Raw genomic sequence first — 25,209 nt, forward strand, 5'->3', positions numbered from 1 at the left:
CCCCTTATCACATCTCAGTGTTTGCCAAATTTCCCATAAACGCTAATGGTAATTAGGAAAACACATTTTTCCCCTGCATAGTTCATTTTTGTTTTGCTCTTGGGTTACTTTATTGGTGAAGCTGCCTTGAGGACAACACCAGTTGGCCAATAAATTCAACATATGCTTAGTGTCTTTACATAGGTAGAAATGAGCTTTTCTTCCCAGTCCGACCCCATGATATGTAATTTCTAGCTTGATGGAAGAAATGTTGAAGAGACAAAGCTGGAGGAACACCAGAAATAAACCGCTGACAGTCTCAATATTTCCTCAGTTGTTAAAACAGCATGGCATATGCTTTGTCCTTCCTGTTCCTTTTATTTAAGACAAAGCCTCACTGCCACTTTCTAATGAGTATTTGCTGCCAAGCTTATTTAGGTAAAGAAACCAGAAGTGTAGTTCTGCAGATAACGAGTTGCTTGCATTATTCTAATGCAAAAATTAAAAACATGACCTTTTCCCAGTTAGTGTATCCATATAGTTCTGGGTTTAATTTACATTTTCATCTAGATTATCTTTGTTGCATTGTAAACAGTAACAGATGATTGAACCATAGATTATTTACATTGCAACTGTCCTTGAAAAGTTACAGCTGATATATTTCTGAAGATTGCTGATCCATTCTAAGAAAAAAAAAAACCCGAACAACATACCAACACAAAACACAACATACAAACAACTCATGTTTTCCAGATAACTGGATAGGATTTTTTTTTTTTAAACTCAACATCATCACTCGTAGAGCTCTGCTGAAGTATTCGCTATTAAAAAAAATAAGCCACTGTATTCCCAGGAAAGCGAACATGAACTTTTGGAAAGAATAAGCTGTCTTGATCAACTAAGCATTTAAGCACATGCTTAAGTTTAAGCCATTGAAGAAATCCCATGGCACACAGATGTCACTGTGTAAGCAGTTCCACTGAAGTAATTCTGAAGTGCTTTGCAGAACTTAAACATGGATACCAGTGGTGGGCACTAACATGAATTAATGATGCCCTCTCCACTACTAATTATCACTAACCGTATTTATGGCTTGTGAGCTGTAATTAATGGAGGCACTTGACATTACCGATTGACATCTCTTATTTATGTTTTCCATGCATTTTTTGCAGCATGAAAAGAAACTAATCACACAAGTCAAAATCTTCCCATAGTGAAAGTGTGGTGAAAATATCAAGAGAAGAACGGGTCATGTTTTTCTGACCTCTTCAAGTTTCTTCTCTGAGGCATTAGGAAAGAGAAGGCAGAAGGATATCTAATGGGTAGGAAGCTTTCCAGAGACTCAAGAGGGTTGGTTTGAGGTCCCAGTCCAGCTGTAAGTACCCAGCATGACTCTCAGGGAAGCTGCTTATGTATTCTACACCAAAGTGTAAAAAAAAAAAAAAACAAAAAAAAACCACACAAGCCAACACAGCAACAGTCTCAGCTACTTGGACCCCACACCCTTTTCCTTCCTGCTTCCCTCGGATGTAAGGGCCATACCCACTCAACCACAGTCATGCTCCAAAAAGGAAGGAGAGAAGAGTCTTCTCTTGGGGCAAATGACCCTGCGATTCTTTTGTACGCAGCCTCTACTGGAAAGGGTTGGACTGATTGCTTTGAGGTAATGATGCTCTAGGCTGTCGTTGAGGAGGTGGCAGATGCAGGGGAGGTATACAGGCTCCCCGAGCAGCTATATTCTAGTAGCAAGCAACAGCTCCCAGGTTACTTCATGTAGAGTCCAGTTCCAGAGCACCTGCCACAGGGTCTGTGAGAGATTCATAGGTTGGACACAGCTCTTCAGCCTGGGGTGCTTCACCTCTCCTGTGCCTTGGTGAGGCACTTATAATGGGAGCACCTGCTGTGCTTTTATAAATGGAGGCATGACTTTCTTCCCTCAGGATATTTAAGGATAGGATTTTTCCCTTTGGGTTCCTTCAGTAACAAGGGCCACATCCAAACACTGAAACATATGCTCTTCTGGCCCTCACTTTTCTTCAGTACATTCAAACATATATACATATATATCTGTGTTAATGTCACTAATTCCCACCTGTTTTTGTGGTCCTCAGAAAAAAAAGATGACCATGAGAAAAAAGATATCTGAGATGGAAGAAGATCTAACTCCTGACAGGTAAAGAGAGGAGCCGTTTACCTGAGATTCAGAGAATGAGAGACTACATCCTCTTTGCATTATATATGCTGTGAACCCTTTTAATTACACAAGGAGCATCTCAACATAGCTATGCTTACCAGCATCAGGAGCCCTACAATAAATGAAACCTCTTTATTAACAAGCTATAAACATCCATAAAAAGCCTAGGTGATAGAAAAAAATCTTCCACAAACCTGAAGCACATACACTTTCGCTAAAACCTTTTTTACATTCACAGTGAGCACTACAACCTTCCAACTGCCCCTCCCAACTGATGGCTTTGCAGCACCACAAATGACAGGACAACAAAACACCGCTTTAACAGTACACAGCACAGACCTTGTTTCCCCCCCACCCCATCTTCAAAAACATACAAATTAAGATCCCCATTCTTCAACAACACACCACTAGATCCAGCCTCCATTAACTTCAGTCAGGTTAATTCCAGTACGCAAAGCTAAGCACATGTAACACTTAGGCAGGATATTGGCTCTGGGTGCCCCTTTCCCATCCTCTGCAGGTGAAGAGGTACCTGGCAGTTTTGTTGACTGTCAGATTTTCCAACCCAGCTAAAGGCTGATAAGGGAGGCTGCAGACAGACCCCTGTGCACTATAAATCATCCTTCATGTCTTAGGTAAAATGTACATGTCAAATAAATCAGTCTTATTTATCAATAACAGTTCTGGCAGACCTGGCAATTTATGTATCCTTACTCTTTCAAGCAACCTTATTTTACTTTGAGGATTTGAGAGGATTTCTCCTTTTGACATTACATTTTCAGTGAGCTCGTGATGCATTCACTGATAATCCGGCTGGTTTTCACCTGTACACATAATACAGACACCTACGCAGAGATATCACCGCTGGGACCTGCTGACCCAGCAGAAGTGCTGGGCAGAAACAGACCCAGCTCCCAAGAGAGCAGAGCTGGAGAACAGCATGAAGACACACACACTCAATCACTGCAGGAGGAAGCACATGGGATTCACCCCACAAATCCATTTGTACAAGACATGCACAGCAAGACCTGGACTAGATCATTTGGGCGCTAGCACTACACAATCAGTCAATGATCTCTTTACCTGATTTAAAATAAAAAACCGCTCCAAGGCAAATATTTAAAGTAAATGTGTCATGGATTATAACAGAGTATGACCTCTCTCATAAGAGCAGTGCCAAAGTTTAACATATGCATATATTCTGTGCTTTTAAAATTACCCTTGTGCATACCTGCTTCTTGTAAACAAACTTAATACAACATACTGCCATTGAGGAACACAGGCTTTTTAGCAGCTGGCTTTTAATCAGAGTTTATGAGGCATTTTGGCTCCAATGCTTTGCTCTTCCCTGCTGAATGGAGAAGGAGGAAGGATTTCAGAAATAACCAAGAAAAGCTCAGATTCACCTCATTTTTGACATGGTGGAGAGGGCACAGAGGCCTTTAGTCAACAGAGACTGATCACATCACACTAACTTGGAGAAGACTCAGGCATGCATCATTAAGCATGCACAGTAAAAATAATGAGACAGGAAAAGTAGAAGTCATGCTCCCAACAGAACTGTCAGGTTAGTCCCGTGCTACCTTCTGCTTATTTTATGATGCATACTCCCAACATAAAACCACTGAGAATGAAAGCAAGAGTCAGAGTGGCAAAATCAATGTTGTTGAAGGTGCGTTAAACTTTGTATTTCCTTATTATGACTCCTATATTAATCGTACCACTAACACTGCATAAACATAAAGCTTCCCAGCTGAAATGCAACAGGCCTGCAGACCTCAAATTGTATATATGGTTTTATTACCCAGCTGAGAGTTACTGTTAAATATTTTTAGTGTAGCAATACCAGAATGTCCCAAATAAGATAAGCAACAAAGACAAAAAAGCTCAGATATTGAAGGGAAAGGCTGTGAAAAATACACAGTGAAGGACCTAGAGAGGTTCAAATCAATATTGTTTATACTAACAATATAAGAATTTCCAGCGGGCTTATTCACTTTATGTACCTCTTGAAGCAGTATCAAATCTGTGGAACCCAGTGCCAGAAATATCATTGAAATTAATATTTATATAGAACCCCAAAAGAGACACTAAGGAGAACATCCACACCAGCTGAAAACTGGATACAAATGTAAGTGTGTTCAGTCCTCAGTTACTGGGAGCTATTCCCAACCACTAATGGAGATAGGAAGAAACCATTCCACTGAAGAAGTTATGCCACAGTTTCCACTGTATGTTTTTGCTCCAACCCTCTTTTGGCCGGCATCACCCTAGCACTGCAGTAGATGCACCACTGGTTGCACCAATGGAGTCATTCCCAGTATGTTCTTGATGAGGTGAGGCTGTCTATTACAAACAGAATAAATCCCAGGAAGAATTAATGAATTACTACTAATTGGATAGCTAAGCGAATAGGCATAGTAGTGTTAGGATTGCTATCACTATGTAATTTAAAAATAATTTCCCAGTAATTGATATTAATGAATGAGTCTATTACACAAGTCATAACTGATCTTGCATCACCTGGAAATGGGTAGTGGATTTGGTAGGAGAGGAAGCCATGCAGTGTGTGAGGTAATAAAAGAGTTTCCTTGCCATAACGCAGAAAACTGTACTTATTGATTTCATCTTGATGGAGCTAATCACCTTTACTTCTGGGCTACAAAATACATGTATAAAGCTGAGGAATCATAAATAACTCTGAAGCTAGCTCAGTTATTGAAGGACTAAGCTTTTATTTACAGTTCCCTAGAATTTCTGAGTCATGTCTCTTGTCCATAGGACCATCGATTCTCTGTACAGACAACTCGTAGAAGAAGGATTACTAATGAAAGCCAAGACTGTGAATCTCTCTGATTATGTTGGTAAAGTACACGCTTTACAACTAATATGGTTTTTAGCCTAACCAAACCTCCAGCTATTCAATGTTCACTGACCCCTATTTCCAGTCAAGTTCAAGAGTAACTACACTTTCAGGACTTTCCAACATTAATATCTAGAGCAATGTATGCAAATCAAGTCTGTTTCTGCAGGGTGCCTGGTGCCTTTCACTTCTGCTGCTGAAACCAGGACTTGTTTTTAGAGCTTGTGCTTAGCTCCAGGCACTAACACCCAGAAGCCTTAAGTGTTTTTGGATGTTACAAACCACTCTGAGGTGGAACCAGGACATCCTTTAAGGAGCACTGGCCAGGCATCGGCAAGACAGTGCAAGTCTGTCACACTACGGGTCATAATCCATCCAGAATACTTCCCAGAAAACAGCAAAAAAATTATACCTTGAGCATTTGTTCATTCAGCAGAGAAGACTCACCCCCTTACCTCCACATCCCTGACTGCCCCTGAACTTTGAGCAGGGCTTTGAGGCATATCTGGCCCTTGATTTGAGTACGATGTGTGTCTGCCTAGTTCTGCATTTTATAGTCCTCTTGCCCAATTTCTGTTACCTGCAGCTGCAGTCAGACATGCTTGCCCATGCTCTACACAGAAGGGAAAAAAAAGAGAAATTCCACTTGCAGTCTGCACAGGGGTCTGACACCATCTCCCAATGCATTTGATGATGGAAAGTCACAGCAATCTTTGCAGCAAAAACACTAAAATTCAGTTGTTTCAAAGGCCTCCATTATATTAATTTGCAGAAATCCAGAAGCCACAGTGTCACTCACTGTTAGTATTGTACATATCCAAGCCAGAATAGCTGGATTCTCATACATCACCTCTAAACACCACATTTATATAAACTCTTAGAAGAGCCAATTACTGACTTCAGAGTATTTGCCCACTCTGTTGAAGGCTGAATTATCAAGTAACCCATAATTTTATGCTCATTAAAGATAAAGTATGTAACAGATGATTTTTATTATTCCTTCATTCACCAAACCAGTACCATCAAGGTCACTTTTGTCCAACAAACATTCCCTACCACAGATGTTTTGAAAGCATATCTTAGCTAGTAGATAATAATTAACAGCTGATAACATCAAACTTGGAAGCAGGCTGGGATTGCTTTGGACCATCTTCCCTTGACCCTGAGGTTTGAAGCATTGGCTCCTCTGCAGCCTAGAGCAACACAAGGGCTGTTCCAGTTTATGCTGGGAATATTCACTTCCCAGCAGCAGAAAGTATTGGGCACAGAAGCACAGAGTCTAGTGGTATTCACCTGGCTGCTTACACCTGTGCCAGGTCCCCCATGTTTTTCCAGTGCAGAAGCTGGCCCATGCAGAGCAGGCAGCAAGGAGGTGGCCCAGACTGTCAAAGCCAGCTCTTCCCCACTCAAAACTCAGTCATGCTTCTTGAGCTGCCAGAACAAGATACAGAAGGCATTTAAAATTGGCCTAGGATTTGGACCTAACTTTTTTTTTGTTTTTAATATCAAAAAACCTTCCCCTTTAAGGTTCCAAGGACACAGGCAAACCTGCAGAAAAATAAGTCAATAAGTCCTCATCCGCTCTGCTCTTACAGGGCAGAAGTCTAAGGAAGGTCACTCACTCCCAGTTCCTGGGGAAAGGACAAAGAGTGGAATTGCACTACACAGCAAGTAAAGGCACCAAAATGTCCCCCCCATGACAAACTGACATCACTGAACTAATTTTCTTGGTGACCTTATCTAAATTAGTCAGAGAATATCCACTGTGATTTATGTTCAGTTGCAATTAAACCCTTTGATGCCTTCTAATTAAATCTGTGAAGATTAATTCCTATCCAGTTCTTTTGATTTCTCCTTAAATAAAAGATAAAACCTGAAATGAATTTTATTCTTCAGAGGGGATGTGGAAGTTGCGTCAGGGCTTCTCTGCCTTTTTGCCCCCAAATTACAACTCCATATTCTCTCTTAACCATCACTAATTTACCTCTGCTCCAGAGCTCTAGTGCTCTCCCTTTTTATCTCCAATAAAACATAATATACTATTATTTTTTAATAATATTCACCATAATGACATATATTTTATGCTAAAAAACAATCACTGACTACATTGTCCTAACCAGTTTTCTTGCCTGTGGCCCATCTTTCTGGATCTTTGTTCTCTAACATGTCTCATGTATGAACTTTGACAGGGCAAGCAATGTGATTATGGCTCTGTAACAACAGCTGAGGCAAGATTAGATCATTTAGGCTCGTGTCAGGGATTTTTAGTTTTCTTGGGCTGTTTTGTGGAGGGTTTTTTGGACAAAAGGTGAAGTGCAAAGCAAAGAGCCCCACCAAATTAGGTGAAACACTTAAATATTTAACATAGTGAGAAGCTGAGATGTGATGCAGCCAGGGGAAATACTTATCTTTTCCCCCTTTTTTAAATCCTTTTGATAGAGCATGGTTCAATGGGATTCCAGCTCTAAAATCCCAAATCTAGAAATCCTTTGCCAGCAGTGTGATTTATGGTGCTACTAATGATTCTTTCTCCACAAAGTTTCTTTAAAAGGTTACTCAAGACAGACTGCTCTGCTGAACACCTTCCACAGTCTGGAAGGGAAAGTCTACAGTGTGTTTAACTTCATTTTCCTTTGCAGTTCACCTTTCCAATTTCTCATGGCCACATTCCACAACAATATTGCCCTGTAAGTCCCTGTCCCTTGATAGTACTGGGTTTTCTGAGAGCACGTTATATTGATATTCTATAGTAGTTTTTCATTACTCGAGTTATGCATTTTATAACAATGCAGTGTCACATTTATTAAGCCCATGCTTCCTCCCTACAGGCGAGTACAGCTATCTGGGGACCACACTTCGTCAGGTAGATATAGAGCCGATGCCCTCTCTTGCAGATGTCAGACAGCTAATAGCACTGTATGGAATATTGCCATTAGGTAAGAGCACAGCAAAAATTACTAGAGGGCAGAATACAATGGCTTTGCTTCCTGTCAGTAACATGCATTTTTACTGGCTTTGACAGGGCTTGATTAATTGTAATCTAAAGCATTTCGCAGTATAATTGTTTTTCAATTAAGCCTTCTGAGTGAAGACCATATCATTTTAATAGTGCATAAAGGAGCTTGCACATGCTATTGTCAGGTATTGCATTTCCATACCATCTCTGTTTGCATGTTAACAGTTTGTGAATGGCAGCACATAAAAGGAAATCACTTGGGAAAGATAATAGCTAAAACAAGCTCCAGTGATCAAAATTAATCAAGTTAAGGGAAGGGCTAAGGTTGCAATTTACCTTTTACAAGCTGGCTAATGTTACTCAGTACTAAACAATGCAATCATTTAAGGAATTAGTCTGAATACATTTTGTACATCAGAGAGAACACTTTTTAAATGCCCTTGCAGTTTTAATGCCAGATTTAGCCAATTTTTAACAAGGCTTTGCTGGGTCAGGTTGTTTGCTTTTAATACAAAATCTATCCCATATTTTACTTGGGAATAGCATGAGGCCAAACTCTAGTGATTGCAAGAAGTGCCTGTCTCAAGGGCTTCTACTCATACTTTGCTTGCATCCTGTTCCGTTCCTGATTGGATTTCAGGGAGGTTTTAACTAGGCATGTCCTCTCACAGGCTGTGTCTTTGTTCACCCCCTTTCTAGGGCAAAATAGCTGATGTCTCCCTACCTCCCATGCTGGCAAATGGAGCAGAGACGACACAGAGCTGCTGCTTTCCCCCCGCTTCACATACCTTCCAGAAAGGCTGGTGCTTAGGCTATTCTGTATGTGCATGCTCTGTGGCCCATCTCAGGCATTTCCTGGCTGCCCCTGTCCCCAGAGTGAGCTCAATGTGTTGTAGAAAGCTTGGTGCAATAGTGCACAAGTCTGCTTCATTCGGGTTTCAAGAAGAGAAGAGTATTCATTCTGCCCAAAAGCTCAATCTGAAGAGTCAGGTTAACAAAGAGGGTGCTAGCAGCACCCCTGCCTTCAACCTAAATGGGGCTTTTCCCATCTAAAATATTATCAGTGTGTTTTGGGTAAACCCTCAGTTGTTGGCTGCAAGTTTGACCACAATCAGCTGAGAGAGCTCAGCAGTTATCCCTGTCTACACTGACTGCAATGTGGTATTTCACATACAACTCCTCCAAAGTTATGTTTTAACAGCATCTAATCTAGAGAAATCAAGCCCCAAGACACCCCCAAGGCAAGAGGAAAGAGAACCCATAAATTTTCTGCCATTTACACAAATTGGTTAAAAATCTAGGGAGAAGAGACCCTGGACTAGTTAAACAAACAATGTATTTGCAATAGCAGTTTGAAAAACGCCCGGGGGGGGGGAAACGCACCAACAAAAACACCAGATATCTTGCACGAGCCAAAAAAAGGCACAGGAATGGTTTCACTTTTTGGGTCATATGTTATGGATGACATTTTACTTAATTGGTCTCAGAACTAGTTAATCATTATATAATTGTGTATGTGTAGAAGTGAAAATTTTTCTCAAAATAGTCACCTGATGGCAAGGAAAGCTCCAGCTTAAATGGCATTGAGGAAATTATAAGCAGCTGAAAGGAGAAATAATAGTAGAAGATATACTTCATCTTTAACCACAGAGGAGTCTACAGCTCCCCTCATAATAAATCTATGTGTAATAGTAATAGATTGGAATGGAACGACCAAATATTAATAAAGCCTGGGTGGCTGACAACTTCACTACATCCTGCACAGTGCTGAAATAATGGCATTCATCTTAGCACTCAGCTCATTGTCATTTATTTAGGACAGTAAACCATTAGGACACAGATATGCAGCCTGATTGGATTTGTGTTTAAATACCATTCTTACCTAGTTGTCGCCTTTTAACCCAGAGAACTTTTCCAGGCTAAGCCATAAGCTCCCTCCACAGCACATCACTTTTGGGGCTGGTTTCCTCCGCAAGTCCCATAGTCCAATAGACACCAGTCTCAAAGACCTTCAAAGTAGCGGATGCTCACACAGATTTTTCAAATCTGACTTTGTAACAACCACCTCTACTGACACAGGATGTTTTTAGGCATCAAAGCAGTGATGTTACTGGACTACCAGTGAGTATGGATAAAGCATTTGACATTTCCTGCTACTTCCATCTCTGGGGGTTCACCTGTACCTAATTTATTCTGTGAAAGAGCTGCAGGGAAGGCAAGTTCTGTTACCATCAACCACACAAATCTCTCTCTGTGGTTCTGTTTTCACAACGCAGGCATTTCTGCTAGGCTTTCCCAAGTGAGTGAGCATATTTCTTACAGCCCAGAATGAATTTACCTGGAGCAACCAGAGAGACAGATTTAGAAATGCTGAGCAGTCATCACTGCTGGCAGAGCAAGCGAAGCATAGCAACCCTAGCATTTGCATTTGCTCACCTGAATAAAATGAAGGGAACAGAAAAGGATGCAAATATCCCAGCAGATATATCATACCTGCTCTGCAACATGCATCTGCCATGTTCCAGACTGGGGAATAACATCAGCTCCACTACAGATAAGCTAACACTGCACACAGTACACAAACATAGAGGGGATAACAGCAGTCAAGGGTTTTGGAGCAGAGATAGCCTAAAGTGACCAACAGTCAGGTCTGCATGCAGACGTTAAAGGCTGCTCCAACAGATAGTTCCATTAGTTTGTTTTCTTTAAAGGTGGAGAAGCTGGAAAGTCTCCATTCACTTATGACACAACAGCAGGAGGAAAGAATTGCTAGTCCTATGTGCAACATGAATCTATACCCTTGTTGAACTGCAGAAAGTGAGGACCTGCTCTAACAAATGCAAAGCTTAAAGCCACAGGTACATCTGTAACTCTACCTCCACCTGACAACTGAGGGAAGGCAGTTGTCCCTGTGCAGGGCACCAGGCTTGTCTGTACACATAGCCACCATCAGCAGTTCCAATTCAGTGCTGCTCTTTTGTGTCCATCCTCAAAAATTTCCTGATTAATTACCAATCTTTTAGCTCTTGTAGATTTAGAGCTGAAGTTTGCCCATCAGAAGGTACAAATAAGGGTGGTTGAGTTTTGCTACAAACAGGTGTTAACTCAAATGTGCTACAGTCACAGCTCTGGTTATACAGAGTTGAACTCAAGAGCACTTGTGCCATATTAAGGAAACAATGAATTCACATTATAATTTATTTACAGCAAGGAAAAAAGGAAGAATCATTCCATTACCTTTATGGCAGACTTAAATGAAAGCAACAATAGTGCAGTATAACTTTTTACAGGTTCCCAAACAGTCCACGAGAAGGCTCCTTTGGTGAAAGCCTTGTTACTAGCTGGACCCACCGGTGTTGGAAAGAAAATGTTGGTCCATGCCATCTGCACAGAAACAGGAGCCAACCTCTTCAACTTATCTACTTCCAACATTGCTGGGAAATATCCAGGCAAGAATGGCCTGCAAATGATGCTTCACATGGTTCTCAAGGTACTGTGCTTTATGTGCTTGCATACAAAGTTGGTTCAGTTCATCACACCTTTTGTAGAACAAACTGGGAACTGAATTGTGGTTCCTCCATACTGAGGAACATACACACCAGCCATACAAGGGCAAAGCTGCCTGAGGCCCAAAGGACTGCCAACCCAATTTGAAATTCTGCCCCTGCTTTCAAGTTTTCAAAACCACTTGTTGACAGCCAGTGTGTGCACCGCTGTAGAGGATTTAATGCCACTTGAGAAATCACTTGTAATAGTCATATTTTTCACATTAACATTTGTGTAAGCTTTATGTTACCTTAAATACGAAAAGCATCATAGATAAAGAAAATTCTGTTCTCTGTTTATATGCACATCAGTCAGGAATGCTTGCCATGCAGCATTTAATCAAATACTAGACTGGGGGTGGTCAAAAATTTCCTCTCTGGGACTCTTGCTGTAAAACAGTTTTCCCCTATACTGTTCTCTGTTTACCTATCAGCAAGCTTTTCAAAAGAGGGGATCCTAGTTCAGGATTACATTAACAGAAATGTATGAGAAGTCTGGAAATGAAAGAAGGCATATGAACTGTGAAGAACATATCCCAAATCCTCTTCAGAAAAAACCCACAATCCTGGCAGGGTTTTGTCCACGTTTTAAGTCCTCAGCGTTTCTGCTAAGGAAGGAAGCTGGTAAACATTTCCAGACAAAATACTCTTAGAAAGAAAAAAAAAAAAACACACAGCACATACGCTAGAATAAGCCAAATACAATATTTTTTCCAGTGCCAGAGGCCTACTAAAAGACTAAATCCAAATTGGCTTTCCCAGGTATTTATCAGATGTATTTTATTAAATCCAGTATTATAGTAGGTTTTGTGACAGGTGTCTCCATTCCCAGAAAAGATGGGTTTCACAGTTAAAAGCAAAACAATCCCCAAGGACCCCACTTCTTACTGGTCAGAGCAGTGCCGAAGAAAAAATGACAGTGCTACGATCGTGCACCTTTGATGCTGTAACACTGGGTCTAGCACTCCCTGGCACAAGTTAGTGCCATTAGACTGAGCTAATACTCCCTCTGCTCTGCACATTTCACTCTTCTGCACTTAGTTTCTCTGCCCTCATCAATAGCAAAGCACATGTCTGGCTGCAGGTGCATCACACACACCATCCTTTCCATCGTCTAGTCCCTGCTAGAGCACAAGACCTTTAAACACAGGAGAAAAGGAGGGCAAGCTTTTTGCTCCTGTAGAAAGTTCCAGCTGAAGATGTTAAGGGGCTTTTGTATACATGCATATATAATATATACAGTAACTAGAGCATACATAAAATGCATCTGTATATGTATCCACAATAGATAAGTATATACACATTCTTTATACATGTACATAGATCTACATATGGATATATAAAAACCCATACATCTTTCCACATTACGTAAATGGAAACATTATCCAACACCTCCCCCAAAATTATGGGGAGCAGTCCAAACTTACTTCTATACTGTTGCTCTTACAAAAGAAGCAATGACACTTGAGTGAACCTCCACAAATTACCAGGATGGAAGTTGCTCGCAGTCAGTCACATGGAATAAGGGCCGTCCAGACACTGGCTTATCAAAAGGTGACTTGTTCCAACTACAGCAGCAGTACTGCTCCAAACTCTGCTCCTCTTATAACAGACTGAATGGCACAGCACAGCATATCTCTTTCCAAGGGATACTTCATCTGCATGCTCATTTCCCTGCAAACTCATACTGACATAGTACCAGCCTGTTTTAGCATCGTTCAGATCAACCATGTTCAATTTCCATTCCCAATTTCTTCAGTTGTTTCACTTCTCTCCCTGACATCTTGTGTCCCCATGGCCAAGTCACTGATTTGTCCAATCTGCTGGTGATTTCAACTCAGATTCTGTAGGTTCTCAGAGCAAGGCTGGAAGCAATCCTCCATCCACACAGCATTTCACCTCTGCAGTTACAATCTCTCTTTGGTCTTAACATTGCCAACTGTATAATTTTCCCTGTCACTGGGAACTCTTAAGGCCCTGCGACAGCCAGCCACTCCATTTGTCCTGCCATCAGTTGCTGCTTCTTTACAACACCCAATACTCCCAATCCAGTGTCATAATCCTCCACCTGAGATGGAGTAACTCCATGCACCAGCACAAAGACGTCCAGGCTGTAGCCCACCAACTAGACAGCAGCTTTGTCAGAAAGGACTGGTTGTTCTAAAGACAGCAAGCTGAATGTGAGTCAAGAGCATGTCTATGCAGCAAAGAGTCAGCTCCGTACTGGCCTGTATCAGCAACAATATAGCCAACCACTTAAAGCAATTAATTATTCCACTCTGTCTGGCACTTAGAGACCATAGCTGGATACTGTGTCCAGTATTGGACTACCCTGTTACAAGACAGGCATTGACAAGCCTGATACAGAGGACAGGGCCAGTCTTTTCGCAGAGGTGCACAGCGATAGGACAAGAGGCAACAGACACAAGTAGCACCAAGGGAAATTGTTTTTACATTAGAAAAACAGCTTCACAAGGAACCAAAGGTTAAGGAATCTTTCATATCCCAATTTACAGGAATCTACTGTTACCCAAGCTGAAACAAACACAAGGGCAACACACATTGCAAACAAATTCTAGACAGGAAGAAGCTGAACACTGATATTTGTCCAAAAAAGTTTATTTTTCCACCATTGCAAAAAAAATCTGGTGTAAACAAATGTGGATTATTCTAAGACTACAATACTGAGTGGCACATATAAGCCATGAAAGCAAATGGTATCCTGCAGCTGACAAGCAGTATTTAATATCCATGACTCTCAGTCTGCTATCTGACATACCATAGTACACCTAGTTAAAGTGCCTTATGTGCAGATGATCACCAAAAGATTCACCACTTCTCTATAATCAGGCACTTCTGATCATGTTTTTTGCAAACCACATCCATGACTGTTGTCAAGCAAGCTTTCTACTCCAACTTTCCAGAAGTGCCTTTATATAGAGTTAGTCAAGCAGAATACAGACCTTCCACTTCGAGTTGAAAGTGAATGACAGGAAACATGACAGTTCTTTTTTCTGTTATCTTATGATCTGTGTAACCATTGTTAAACACAAAGATTTAGTACATAAGAATTAATGGTGCTCTCTGATAAAGGTGAAGTAACCCCGCATTTTCAATTACCTATCACATCTGCAAACAACAGCATTTCTGTAATGAAAGGAAACCCTGGAGAGCATAAAACGACCATTAAGAAACTTTCCGTCCTTAACTGAGTGTTGGCTGCTGGCAGTTCTTTCGTGGGAGACACCCTAAACAAGTGAATAGCATTGGAAGAAATGAAACTTTAATTTGTTTCAGATGCAGGAGCCAAATTCTTTTTTTCCCCTCCCTTCTTTCAGGGAGGAGACTTGCAAGAGACATACCAGCCCTGATCCAAAAGAGAGAGGCTTGTGTGTTACTCAAAGCAGGCACTTCAGATGTCATATGGAGGAAATGACTTCTCATACCAGAACAGGAAAACACCAACATTTCAATCCGCCTAGTCAAAGGAAATATAAAGATGATTAATATTGAATAGGAAAACTATTGAAAGAAGCTACAAACACCAAGCCTGAGCACTTGTGTTCTCCATAAAGACACAGCAAAGCCTGCCAGGTCAGCTCTGCTTCGAGTAAAGAGAGGATCTGTCTCTAATATAGAAGTGCTTCCCAGCAGTCCCAAAAACAAAACTTATCCTTCAAGCGTGAACCAGAACATGCTGGAATATTTCAGTTAAGCCACATTTTCCATGTATTGAGCCAGCCTGAATCCAGTGGAGCTCTCTGCGAGCTTGCACCAACCAATGGTTTGGCTCTCCCGTGTTCCCATCAAGGCACAAAACACTGCTGCAGTACAACAGCTTATACAAAAGATACTAAGAAGGATAGTGAAGGATGCATAGAAACAAAACCAAATCTAGAAAGGATTGAGGAGAGATGATAGAATGCATGACTCCACGACACAAAGGTGTAAAATGCAGGTAGTTCATAAGGCTTAACTCCAAGGCAATAAAAGTGACAGGCACTGGCCCTCCATTAGCAACCATAAGGCAACCATCAGTTTAATCACTACCAGAGTGAGACGACCCCTCTCTGGTCCTTTACCAGGGCCACAGCAGCACACAGAAAGCACATTGTACAAAAAGTCACACATGGGAAAATGTTATTGGTGCAACACTGACCAGGCTAAAAGGTTGGGAAAGATATGGCCAGGAGGAAATACCAGCGGAGAAGTCATGTGCGTGTATCAACAGCTCCGTGCGTGCGGTGCAGCCGTCTCTGCTGAACAAGGAGTTCTACAGAGCAGCAAGCTGCAGAAGTATTTCAACACCATCATTGTTATGGGACTCTTATTGGGCTGGTATAGTTGGTTATACTATTTAGCAAGTCAGAGGTGACTATAAAAGTGTTATACCAAAAAGGAATACGACAGCATTTAGGGTTAAATTATATAATCCCAGCATTAGAGGCAAAATAATTTTGAAGTCTGCAATCAATTCCCCCCCCCCGAATCAAGTTCATTTATTTGTAACTACTGCTCTATTGTCCATTCGAATGGGCCATTTTTCTGGCAGTCTGAAGAACCAGGTACAGTTTACCCCAGTACACTGACAGAAGTCTCTCTGTATTTAGCATTTCCATGCCACACAAGACCTCTTCATTACAGCTGAAATTTGGGATCAGTACAATCAGCCTTTCTTCCAGGCATCCCAGAGCAATTCTTTTAACTTGGTGCAGTGCAGCCTGCTAGAAGCCTAGACCCTGGAAGTATTAACTATCACCAGTACTCAAATACTCAAAATGTTATTTCTGTGACAAAGCAGCTTTACACTGCATTACTCTAATATAAAAAAATGAAATGCATCCTGTTAGATTACAGAATTATAGTTATTTTCCATCAAACCAGAATACAGTGGTATCATGACTGTAGCACTGGAATATTTACCCAGTGAGGCTCCCACATATAAGGTCTAATCACAGGTTTCAGCATCTTGCTCTTTAGTAGCTTTGAAGCATTTCTGTGAATATAAACTAGAGAGTATTGAGAAGTTTTCAGCAATAACTTAAGATTCCAGAAAATCTTGGTCTTGGGCCTTTAAAAAAAAAAAATCAAAGCCTTCGAGTTTGGAGGAGCCTTGTGTATGCGTGCCCTGCAAGAATCAAGTTTCTGTATTTTCAAGTGTAGCAATTTGACTGTTAAACTCTGGTTGTCAGGTTTGAAAAGTTTAACCCAAGGCATTCAAAAATGCTGTTTGATCTTTGATGAATGTTGATAGACAGCAGGACGAGAAGGCTTTCTTCATAATAATTTTCCTGAAGAGCAAATCAAGCCTCTGTGACCCATCAGAGAGCAGTTTCCAGCACAAGCAGCTGCTGGCTTGGTGCGGTATTAGAAGGGTTAAGGAGCCATCTGCTGGCAGCTCCGACAAATTGTTGAATGCAGCAAAGCTAATAAAATTTCAATTACAAATTAATTATGTACAGTGCATTTAATTATCCATGGATTCAAACTGTCTGTGGATAATTCAAATGCAGTACTTTCACAGGGGACATACAGTCTGCCACATATCTGCCAACAATTTAAATTAGATGCCGATGGATTCTGGGTGTCTGATCTGTCTTTAAAAAAAACCAAACAGCTGGCCCAAACAGAGTGTGTTGTATTTGGTCACATTAATGTATATCAACACCAGAAAAAAACATATGCAGGCCACTTTATACATTTAGATCATTGCCACAGGAAAGTATCTCTAAGAAGCAGACAGAACGGAGCTTATTCATTTTATTTCTACTTACTGGGTGGGGAAATAAAGGATGCAAAAAAAGACAACTACAGGTGTGAAAACACCAAGCACTCCTCCTTAAGAGTTAAAATGAAACTACAGTCTGAATAAAGACTTAAGTCTCCATTTTAGAGGGCTGCTAACCACAGAAGCTGTCCCTGAGCCAAATGGGAAAGATTTGCACATCCCCAACGGCAGTGGCCCCATTGAAGGGACAACATGGTTCCCTTTGAAGTACACAAGCAGGGTGCCAACAGCCTCTGTACCTACCCACCCCAGCCCTTATTCCCCAGTCTCATTGCACTGCACCATCAGACACACAGATATGGAGAATATATTGCAAAACAGCTACACAGCTCCCCAGGCTTCATACAGCTGCATTACCTCACAAAGCAAAAATACCAGACGACGACTCTTCTCCTTACAAAGCAAATGCATAGCACTTTTTTAGTCATAAAGATGAGTGAAGCAGGGAGAAAGCACCACAACAACAGCAGATCCTACAGCAAGTCTGTCAGGGTGGTAATTCGTGCACACGCACAGCCCGTAAACTTGAGTAGACAGCGTGCCACCAGCCCAGTCTTCACTCGGGAAAGGCAGGCTTCAGTGGGAATGGTCTCCCACTACCTCATCTCCTGACATCCTCTCCAGACACGCACAGAGTGTGAGCAAAAAAATGATTATCTTATGTTTCAGAAGGTAAAAGTCATGATCAGAAAGCCCCAGCTGATAATCCATTCATTAGCAGTGCTGAGTTCAGTAAGGGTCTCTGAGTCAGAGTTTCCACACATCACAATAGATTTCACAGCGGGTGCATGAAATGCAAATGCAGTTCTTTAAGAAGCTGTAGGTTTCTTTTAGCAACTTAAACTAGACCTTTATTTTTCTTTCCAAGTCTTAATTTTACAGAGAATGTCAGGTGTCCCATCTCTGCTATATGATCATGCTACCACATTACTCTTCTTTCACCACTTGCCTCCAAACATGTTTACAGACAGCTAGGAGCTAACTGAATTCACCTGCAAGTGTGAATCAGTAGGACTGACTTGCATTTTCTGCAGGTGTCTGAGCCACTGACTAGCAGGATACTCAGCAGAAAAACCCTGAATCTAGGGCTGCTGCCCAGCTCAGTTCAGTGAAAGCCACAAGTTTGTTCTCACAAATGGACCTTGCAGAGTGTGTACAGGCTTAGGAATATGCCAAACATACCTCCAAAAATAAATAGGAGAAAGATAAAAGCACCTGGCCTTAAAATGGCAGATATTGTACAATTTTAATCTGTCACTTCATTCCAGCTTATATGCTCAATACCCTGCTGGACTGAGAAGTTACCCCTTAAGTTGTACACTCAGGTAACAGTCACACAACTGCCTAGGTTCACACATCGGTTTCTGCGCCATTTTCATATTATCTTTCATGATATTGTTTTTCTTTTTTAAATCCTCATTATTAATGCTAAGCATTTGAGCTCTTGCCTTCCAACAAAGGAAAAAGCTCAGTTCTCCTCAATGAAACTGTTCTGAACTGTGGTGCAGTCAACTGGAGGGAAAGGATGGCATCTGGAGGGACCTTGCCAGGCTTGGGAGATGGGCCCATGTGAACCTCATGAAGTTCAACAAGGCCAAGTGCAAGGTCCTGCACATGGGTCAGGGCAACCCTGAGCATAAATACAGCTGGGCAGAGGATAGGCTGAGAGCAGCCCTGATGAGGACATGGGGGTGTTAGCTGATGAGAAGCTCAACATGACCCAGCAATGTGTGCTTGCAGCCCAGAAGGCCAACTGTGTCCTGGGCTGCACCAAAAGAAGTGTGGCCAGCAGGTCAAGGAAGGTGACTCTGCCCCTCTATTCTCATGAAAACCCACCTGGAGTACTGCATCCAACTCTGGGGCCCCCAACATAAGAAGGACATGAAACTGTTGGAGCAAGTCCAGGAGGGCCACAAAGATGATCAGAGGGCTGGAGCACCTCTCCTTTGAAGACAGGCTGAGAGAGCAGGGGTTGTTCAGCCTGGAGAGGGCTCCAGGGAGACCTTATAGCAGCCTTCCAGTACCTGAAGGGGGCCTACAGGAAAGCTGGAGGGGGACTTTTTACAAGGGCTCGTAGTGATGGGACAAGGGATAACGGCTTTAAACTGAAAGAGGGTAGATTTAGTTTAGATATCAAGAAGAATTTCTTCACTATGAGAGTGGCAAGGCACTGGAACAGGTTGCCCAGAGAAGTTGTGGACACCCCATCCCTGGAAGTGTTCAAGGCCAGGTTGGACAGAACAACCTGGTCTAGTGAAAGGTGTCCCTGTCCATGGCAGGTGGCTTGGCACTAGGTGACCTTTAAGGTCCCTTCCAACCCAAACCAGTCTGTGATTCTAACTTGGAGGTACCACTTGACATAGTCTCATACTGATGAGTTACTGCAAATAAAGTGTCACATGCTGAGAATTGCATTGTTTCCACTTCACCCCATCAGCAGCACAGCAGAGCAAACAAGTTTAACAGCCCTCATCTACTATTCTTTTCTCCTAATCCTCAATCCATTTTTACTGTACAGACACATGCACACGCTCGGTGCTTTTGAAATGCGTCCATAAAAATGAACTGCGGTGCTTTGAAGAAAGATGTTCATGACTTTATTCTTCCTGCACTGGCTGTCAGTCAGACACTGAGCTTATGATGTATACAACCTATCGATTTTGTAAGCTTCCTTCCTGGATGCAGCTGTTTCAGCTTGGGGGGGGGGAACCAGGACAGAAGAATGCTGTGTGTCTCTCTCTCGTTACCCATTGACTCAGAACCGTCACTTTTGTTGCTGAGCAAACTAACGCAGCTCCAAGAGCCACTGGAAAGTGATTAAAATTTGGCAGCAGAATGTCTAAACCACTGGCGTTTCTATAGCAATAGGGAGAGTGCAAGATGTGAAAAAGCCTGTAGCATTGCTGCCATCCTGCTGTGAACCAGAGGTATAGTGCCTCTGACTTTGGAGCCAGAAAGCCCATTTGTATAGATCCCCACCTTCAAATTTAACAGGTTCTGTTTTAATTCTTGGGCTAACTGAAAATTAAATGCTATTTTCTAAGCCAGAAGATTGCATATCAGCCTGTTTTGCTTAAAGATTAGTACGCTCATTTCTCATGCAATAGCCACGTCTTGCCTCTCTCTCCATCTGTATTGCCCTTGGAAAACCAGGGAGGGATCCTATGAGCAGGGCAGCCAGTCTAAAGCTGCCAGTGGTCTGTTGTTTGCCATTGAACTGCAAATCCAGGCCTTCTTTTGCAGAGCAGCAACTAAATTTGGGCTGTGAAATGAAAGATATGCATAGCAGTTAAAATGATCCAATTTGTTTTGTGTTCTTTATGTTAGATTCCTAACTAGAAACAGTTTGATTTGCCAAGACTGCTGAACAGAGCCAGTGCTATCTGTGAATGCTGAACATTCCTTGGAAAAAAAAAAAAACAAACCAGGCTAATTTTAACTGCTGAAATATGGATTCAAAATCATAACTCTAAGCACCCAGGTATGAAATTGTAGCCATTTTAATCAACTTCTTCCTTCTCTCTCCCATTTTCTCTTAGGTGGCTAAGCAATTGCAGCCTTCAGTTGTGTGGATTGGAGACACAGAAAAAATATTTTCTAAAGCAGTGCCAAAGGCTGAAGAAGAGGTGAGTTGCTCCTTTTTTATCCCAGTGCAGATAATTTCTCCTGTTGCATTACAGCTGACACAAAGGAGCAAGTGTATTTCCTAGCTTAGCACATACCAGTATGACCAGACCTGCCAAGGCTTGCTTGATAATAGCTTGTCTCCCTAACATTTTTTTTCTTTTAAGAGAGTCGTGTGACTTCTTAAAAGCCCCCAAGAGGTCACATTTCACTCCTACACACCTATACTTGCTTTATTTAAAAATAGTCCAGTCACTGCTCATTGGTGCACTGAAAAGAAGAGAATAGAGAATTTCAACATATGAGGCAAGAAACTAAAAGTTAAGATGAGCTCAAATTGTTCAGCTCTATTAATTTGAGAAATTGGATGGAGCCAAAGTGAACAATAAAGCAACAAGGAAATTTCCACTGTGAAAACAAAAAGTCTATGTTAAATAGTTATGTTTACAGATTATTTTCTTTGGGCTCCCAGGAGTCCTATTGCCATTGCTTCCATTCCTTCCTCTCCTGTGTAGCTTCCCCGCTAGAAAGAAAATTAAAACACTGTCCAATAGGTACAGCAACTCAACCACTGCAGCAGAGAGCAATTCACCTGAAATCCTGATTAGATTCATGCTGCTTGCAAAATATTTTACTTTTAGAGCTCCATGTGAAAAATGAAACCTTTTTTCTTAAGATGAGCCCAGTGTATTCAGGCTGTGGGATGGACACTGGCCTGTATTTTAGAAGACCAATGAAGCATCAGCTTGGATGAGGGCTGTATAAGCTCATGGGCATGCACTGGTTGTGCCCTCTAGTGGTCCCCACACCAAAAGGGAACCTTTCTCTTAGGCTGAAACCTTAACAGTAAGTGGAGATGGGAATTAAAAATAAGACTAGGGGCCAAAGATTACCTGGAGCAACCACAATCTTTGTCTGCTTTGATAACCACCAGCGTGGAAAAAATTCTTACCCTGCCCACCTCAGAGTTGGGGGTACTGCCTCTGCCCCACTAACGCATCCCAAGACCAGCAGGTATTTAAAAAAAGACCTCTTGTGCTCTTGGTGGGAGTGGATGGCTCCAGGCTTGAAATCATTCATGTCCAAAATAGTTCATAGCATAACCAGCATTTGGAGCCAGAGAGCATGGAACAGGAAGGACAGGCAGTGGTAATTGGTAGTGTGCTTCCTTAGGAGCACTAGAATTTTGGAGAAGATGACCTAAGGTCAGCCCTCAGAAGCCAGTGAGTAGAAGTCATTTTGCTCATCCAGTGTGACATTTCTGGCACCATGACCGAGAACCTGGTAAAAAAAAAAAAGTCTTAAATTCTTCAAATACCCACTAGAAAAGTAGTCTCCCCAGTTCTCCCCAAAGCAGTCAAACAACAAACATGTTATGTATGGTAAACCCAGTTGCCACAGATGTGAAGCAGTTCAGCCACTCACAGATAAACAAATAGGAGCCACCTTCACAATTCACCTGACTTTTCTCCCACTCAGGTCCACATGATGACCGAAATCATAGCTTGCCTCTTCAACAGCCTTTCTTGCTACTGACACACTTCTTTCAAAGCAGAGGATATATTATTAAATTTAAGGGCATATCCCCAAAATGCATGCATTATGGAGGCACATTAGTTTCACAAGCATCACAGGAGCTGCTGACACAAACGCCACTCTGGCTTACTAGGCTTAACATGAGAGTGGAGTGTTTAGCTTGGCCTCTGATACTAGTACAATCATGTAGAATTTTAAAATTAAGATTCCTGCAAGCTGAGAAATGTGCACTTGTAACCAACTCTAGATCAGTGGGAATCCATTAATATAATTTGGCACCCAAAAAAATGATATTTTAAATGCTGGGAATAAGTTAAGACTTACTTTCACAAGAGGTGAAACAGGTATCAGACAATTGTTTTTAAAATTCTGTGCAGCTCCCAAGAGTTCGGTTTTCCAGTAGAAGACATACTGCAAGCCCAGAAAATACCATGTCTCACTTGAAGCAACCATTATCTTCTGTCAGTTGTTGCAGTGAGATAGGATTCCTCTACCCCCCCCAAACCTAGAATAATTTGCTAATTCTCACTTTTCTAGCAATATTGATATCTCAAAACACCTTCACCTTAGAGAACATTCGTACTTCCTTCCAGTACACATTAAAAGAAGGAAAGCTTGAAGCCTATGAATAGCAGCAGATTCAAAGAGTAATTTAGTCAGCATAAAATGTGTTTAAAACGAAGTAAATCCACATTTCATTCATTGCTGTGACCAGATCTCCCTGACAGAGCAAAGGTGACAAGGTTGGCTAAAACTTCCAAGGTAGATACGAAACAGGAGCTTGTTTAATCAGAGAAGTCAAGTTCATTACCAAAAGTTTCCCAACAAGGGAGTGGCAAAGTTTGGGTAAAAGTCTGATTTGAAGTTGTGCCCTCAGACAACAAACGTTTGAGCATGAACAGAGTGACATCCTTTCTTTCAGAGCAAGAGAAAAGCCAACACTTCTCCTTCACTCCAGGGCAGACCTACTGTGCTTACAAGGCACATTCTCCTGGCATCGTTGGGTGCATAGGCACAATAAGGAGGAGGTTAAAAGATGGCAGCTGGCATTGACTGGTGGCCATAGGAATAGTTCATTTAAGAGCAAAAATATGAGCTGGATGTGTCATCCTCGCAAGCAACCTGTCCGTGCTCCAAAGTGGGACCTAAGCTTTAGTGCTAAGACACACTCGACTCCTTATCATGATTAAGCAATTGGCAAACTTGGGAAGATGCATAGTGTGACCATGAGAACAAAAATTAAGACAAGTTTAGCTAGGAAATAACTGTGTGACCCTACCCCAAGACTTCAGGGATTTCTTATTAATTCTCCAATTTTCCCTCCTCTGTAGCTTTGACTCCAAAGAACAGAATTTTGCCTCCTTTCTGTCAGCTGTCTGCTACTACATACAACAGAAAAACTGGATCACAAAGATTGTACATGCAATGTAGATTCATAAGTGTTTATTATTGCCTTTCAACTGAGGTGGTTTGCAGGACATGGTTTCTTCCTCACTGATGTTAAGGAAGACTGGAATAATTAAGAAATTGATGCTCAAGTTTCTTAGGGAGCTGCCTACTACATAGTAATAAAAAAAAAATCACAAGGTGATCTAGAGTAAGATTTTTCAAATGAGTGTAGGCAACTTGGATGTTAAGTCTCAATCATTTCTGAGAAAAGGCTTCCAAGTCATTAAACTTCCCTGAATGCAATACACTATCCTAACCCAGTTATTCACTTGTAGAGTGACACCACAGCAATTTGATTAAGCTTCTCCAACCAATATTCACTTGAACGTTATCAAACGTAATTATCTAATAACAGGTTTTGCTCAATACACATCCATTCCATAAATAGTAAATAATTATCATAAAGTCAAATAGTAAATCATTGCAAAGAAATGAATCCTGAGTTCAAAGAGCTTGCATTCTTTGGCTTTAGCCTCAGCAAGCTAGAAACCACAGCAAAAATGAGGGAGTGTATTTTTCACATTTAAACCATGGGTAGGAGTGGTAGGTCATAATCTCCAAGAGCTGGGAGGATTCCACACCAGGTTTGTTACTGTGGCAATTTTCTATCTGTTAAGGTTCATCAGGTACACAGCTCCAAGCAATATTTCTCCTTGAACTGGAAATCAGGATTTCCTTCTTTAAATGAGTTGCTTCCTTCCTGCTTTTCAATAACAGGGCCAGCAAATTCAACAGTGAAAGGTGCTAGCACAAAACCTATAAATATATAAGCAGAAATCAAGTGTTTACCTGACTTTCAGGAGACAGAGGCTTTCTGCTTAGGTTGACCATCTAGTCTGCTTATACTAAATGCACAAAATCCTATTGCATATAGTATGGCTACAACATCACCTCACTAACTCTGTCAGCATTGGTAACAACTCTTCCATAATGTATTTACATGTACATGCTGAAGATGAGCCCGAAGCGACTGGAAAAGATGCTCCCCAAATTCCTTAAGGCTTTGAAAGCACAGGACAGAGTGCTGCTAGTAGGAACCACCGACCGTCCCTTCGATGCAAATCTTAAACCTTTCTGCAAAGTCTACCAAAAAATTATTCTGATTCCTAGGCCTGACTATGCTTCAAGATTTGGCAAGTATTTCACATGATCCTGTTGATTACTACTGTTAAAAATCCATGCTTATTGTCTGTTATTCTCAGAACTGACTTTAACCTCAATTCATACCCCAGGTATGAATTTTCACTTCATTTCAGTATTGCCTAAATTTTTAGT

General features: G+C 41.5%; 1 protein-coding gene across 2 annotated transcripts in view; it reads left to right on the forward strand.

The window, feature by feature from the left end:
- IQCA1 (IQ motif containing with AAA domain 1) overlaps positions 1-25,209 on the forward strand; it is a 110,548-nt gene that overhangs the window by 77,010 nt on the left and 8,329 nt on the right. The window contains exons 12-17 of one of the 2 annotated variants that reach the window (XM_064452163.1): positions 2,091-2,152; positions 4,955-5,037; positions 7,865-7,972; positions 11,283-11,482; positions 20,865-20,951; positions 24,890-25,067. In XM_064452163.1, coding sequence (XP_064308233.1) covers positions 2,091-2,152; positions 4,955-5,037; positions 7,865-7,972; positions 11,283-11,482; positions 20,865-20,951; positions 24,890-25,067 — 718 coding nt within the window. The remainder of the gene's footprint in view (positions 1-2,090; positions 2,153-4,954; positions 5,038-7,864; positions 7,973-11,282; positions 11,483-20,864; positions 20,952-24,889; positions 25,068-25,209) is intronic. The other variant, XM_064452164.1, reaches the window with a different exon arrangement.

The sequence above is a fragment of the Phalacrocorax carbo genome, chromosome 5, assembly GCF_963921805.1.
Source record: "Phalacrocorax carbo chromosome 5, bPhaCar2.1, whole genome shotgun sequence".
Lineage (NCBI taxonomy): Eukaryota > Metazoa > Chordata > Aves > Suliformes > Phalacrocoracidae > Phalacrocorax > Phalacrocorax carbo.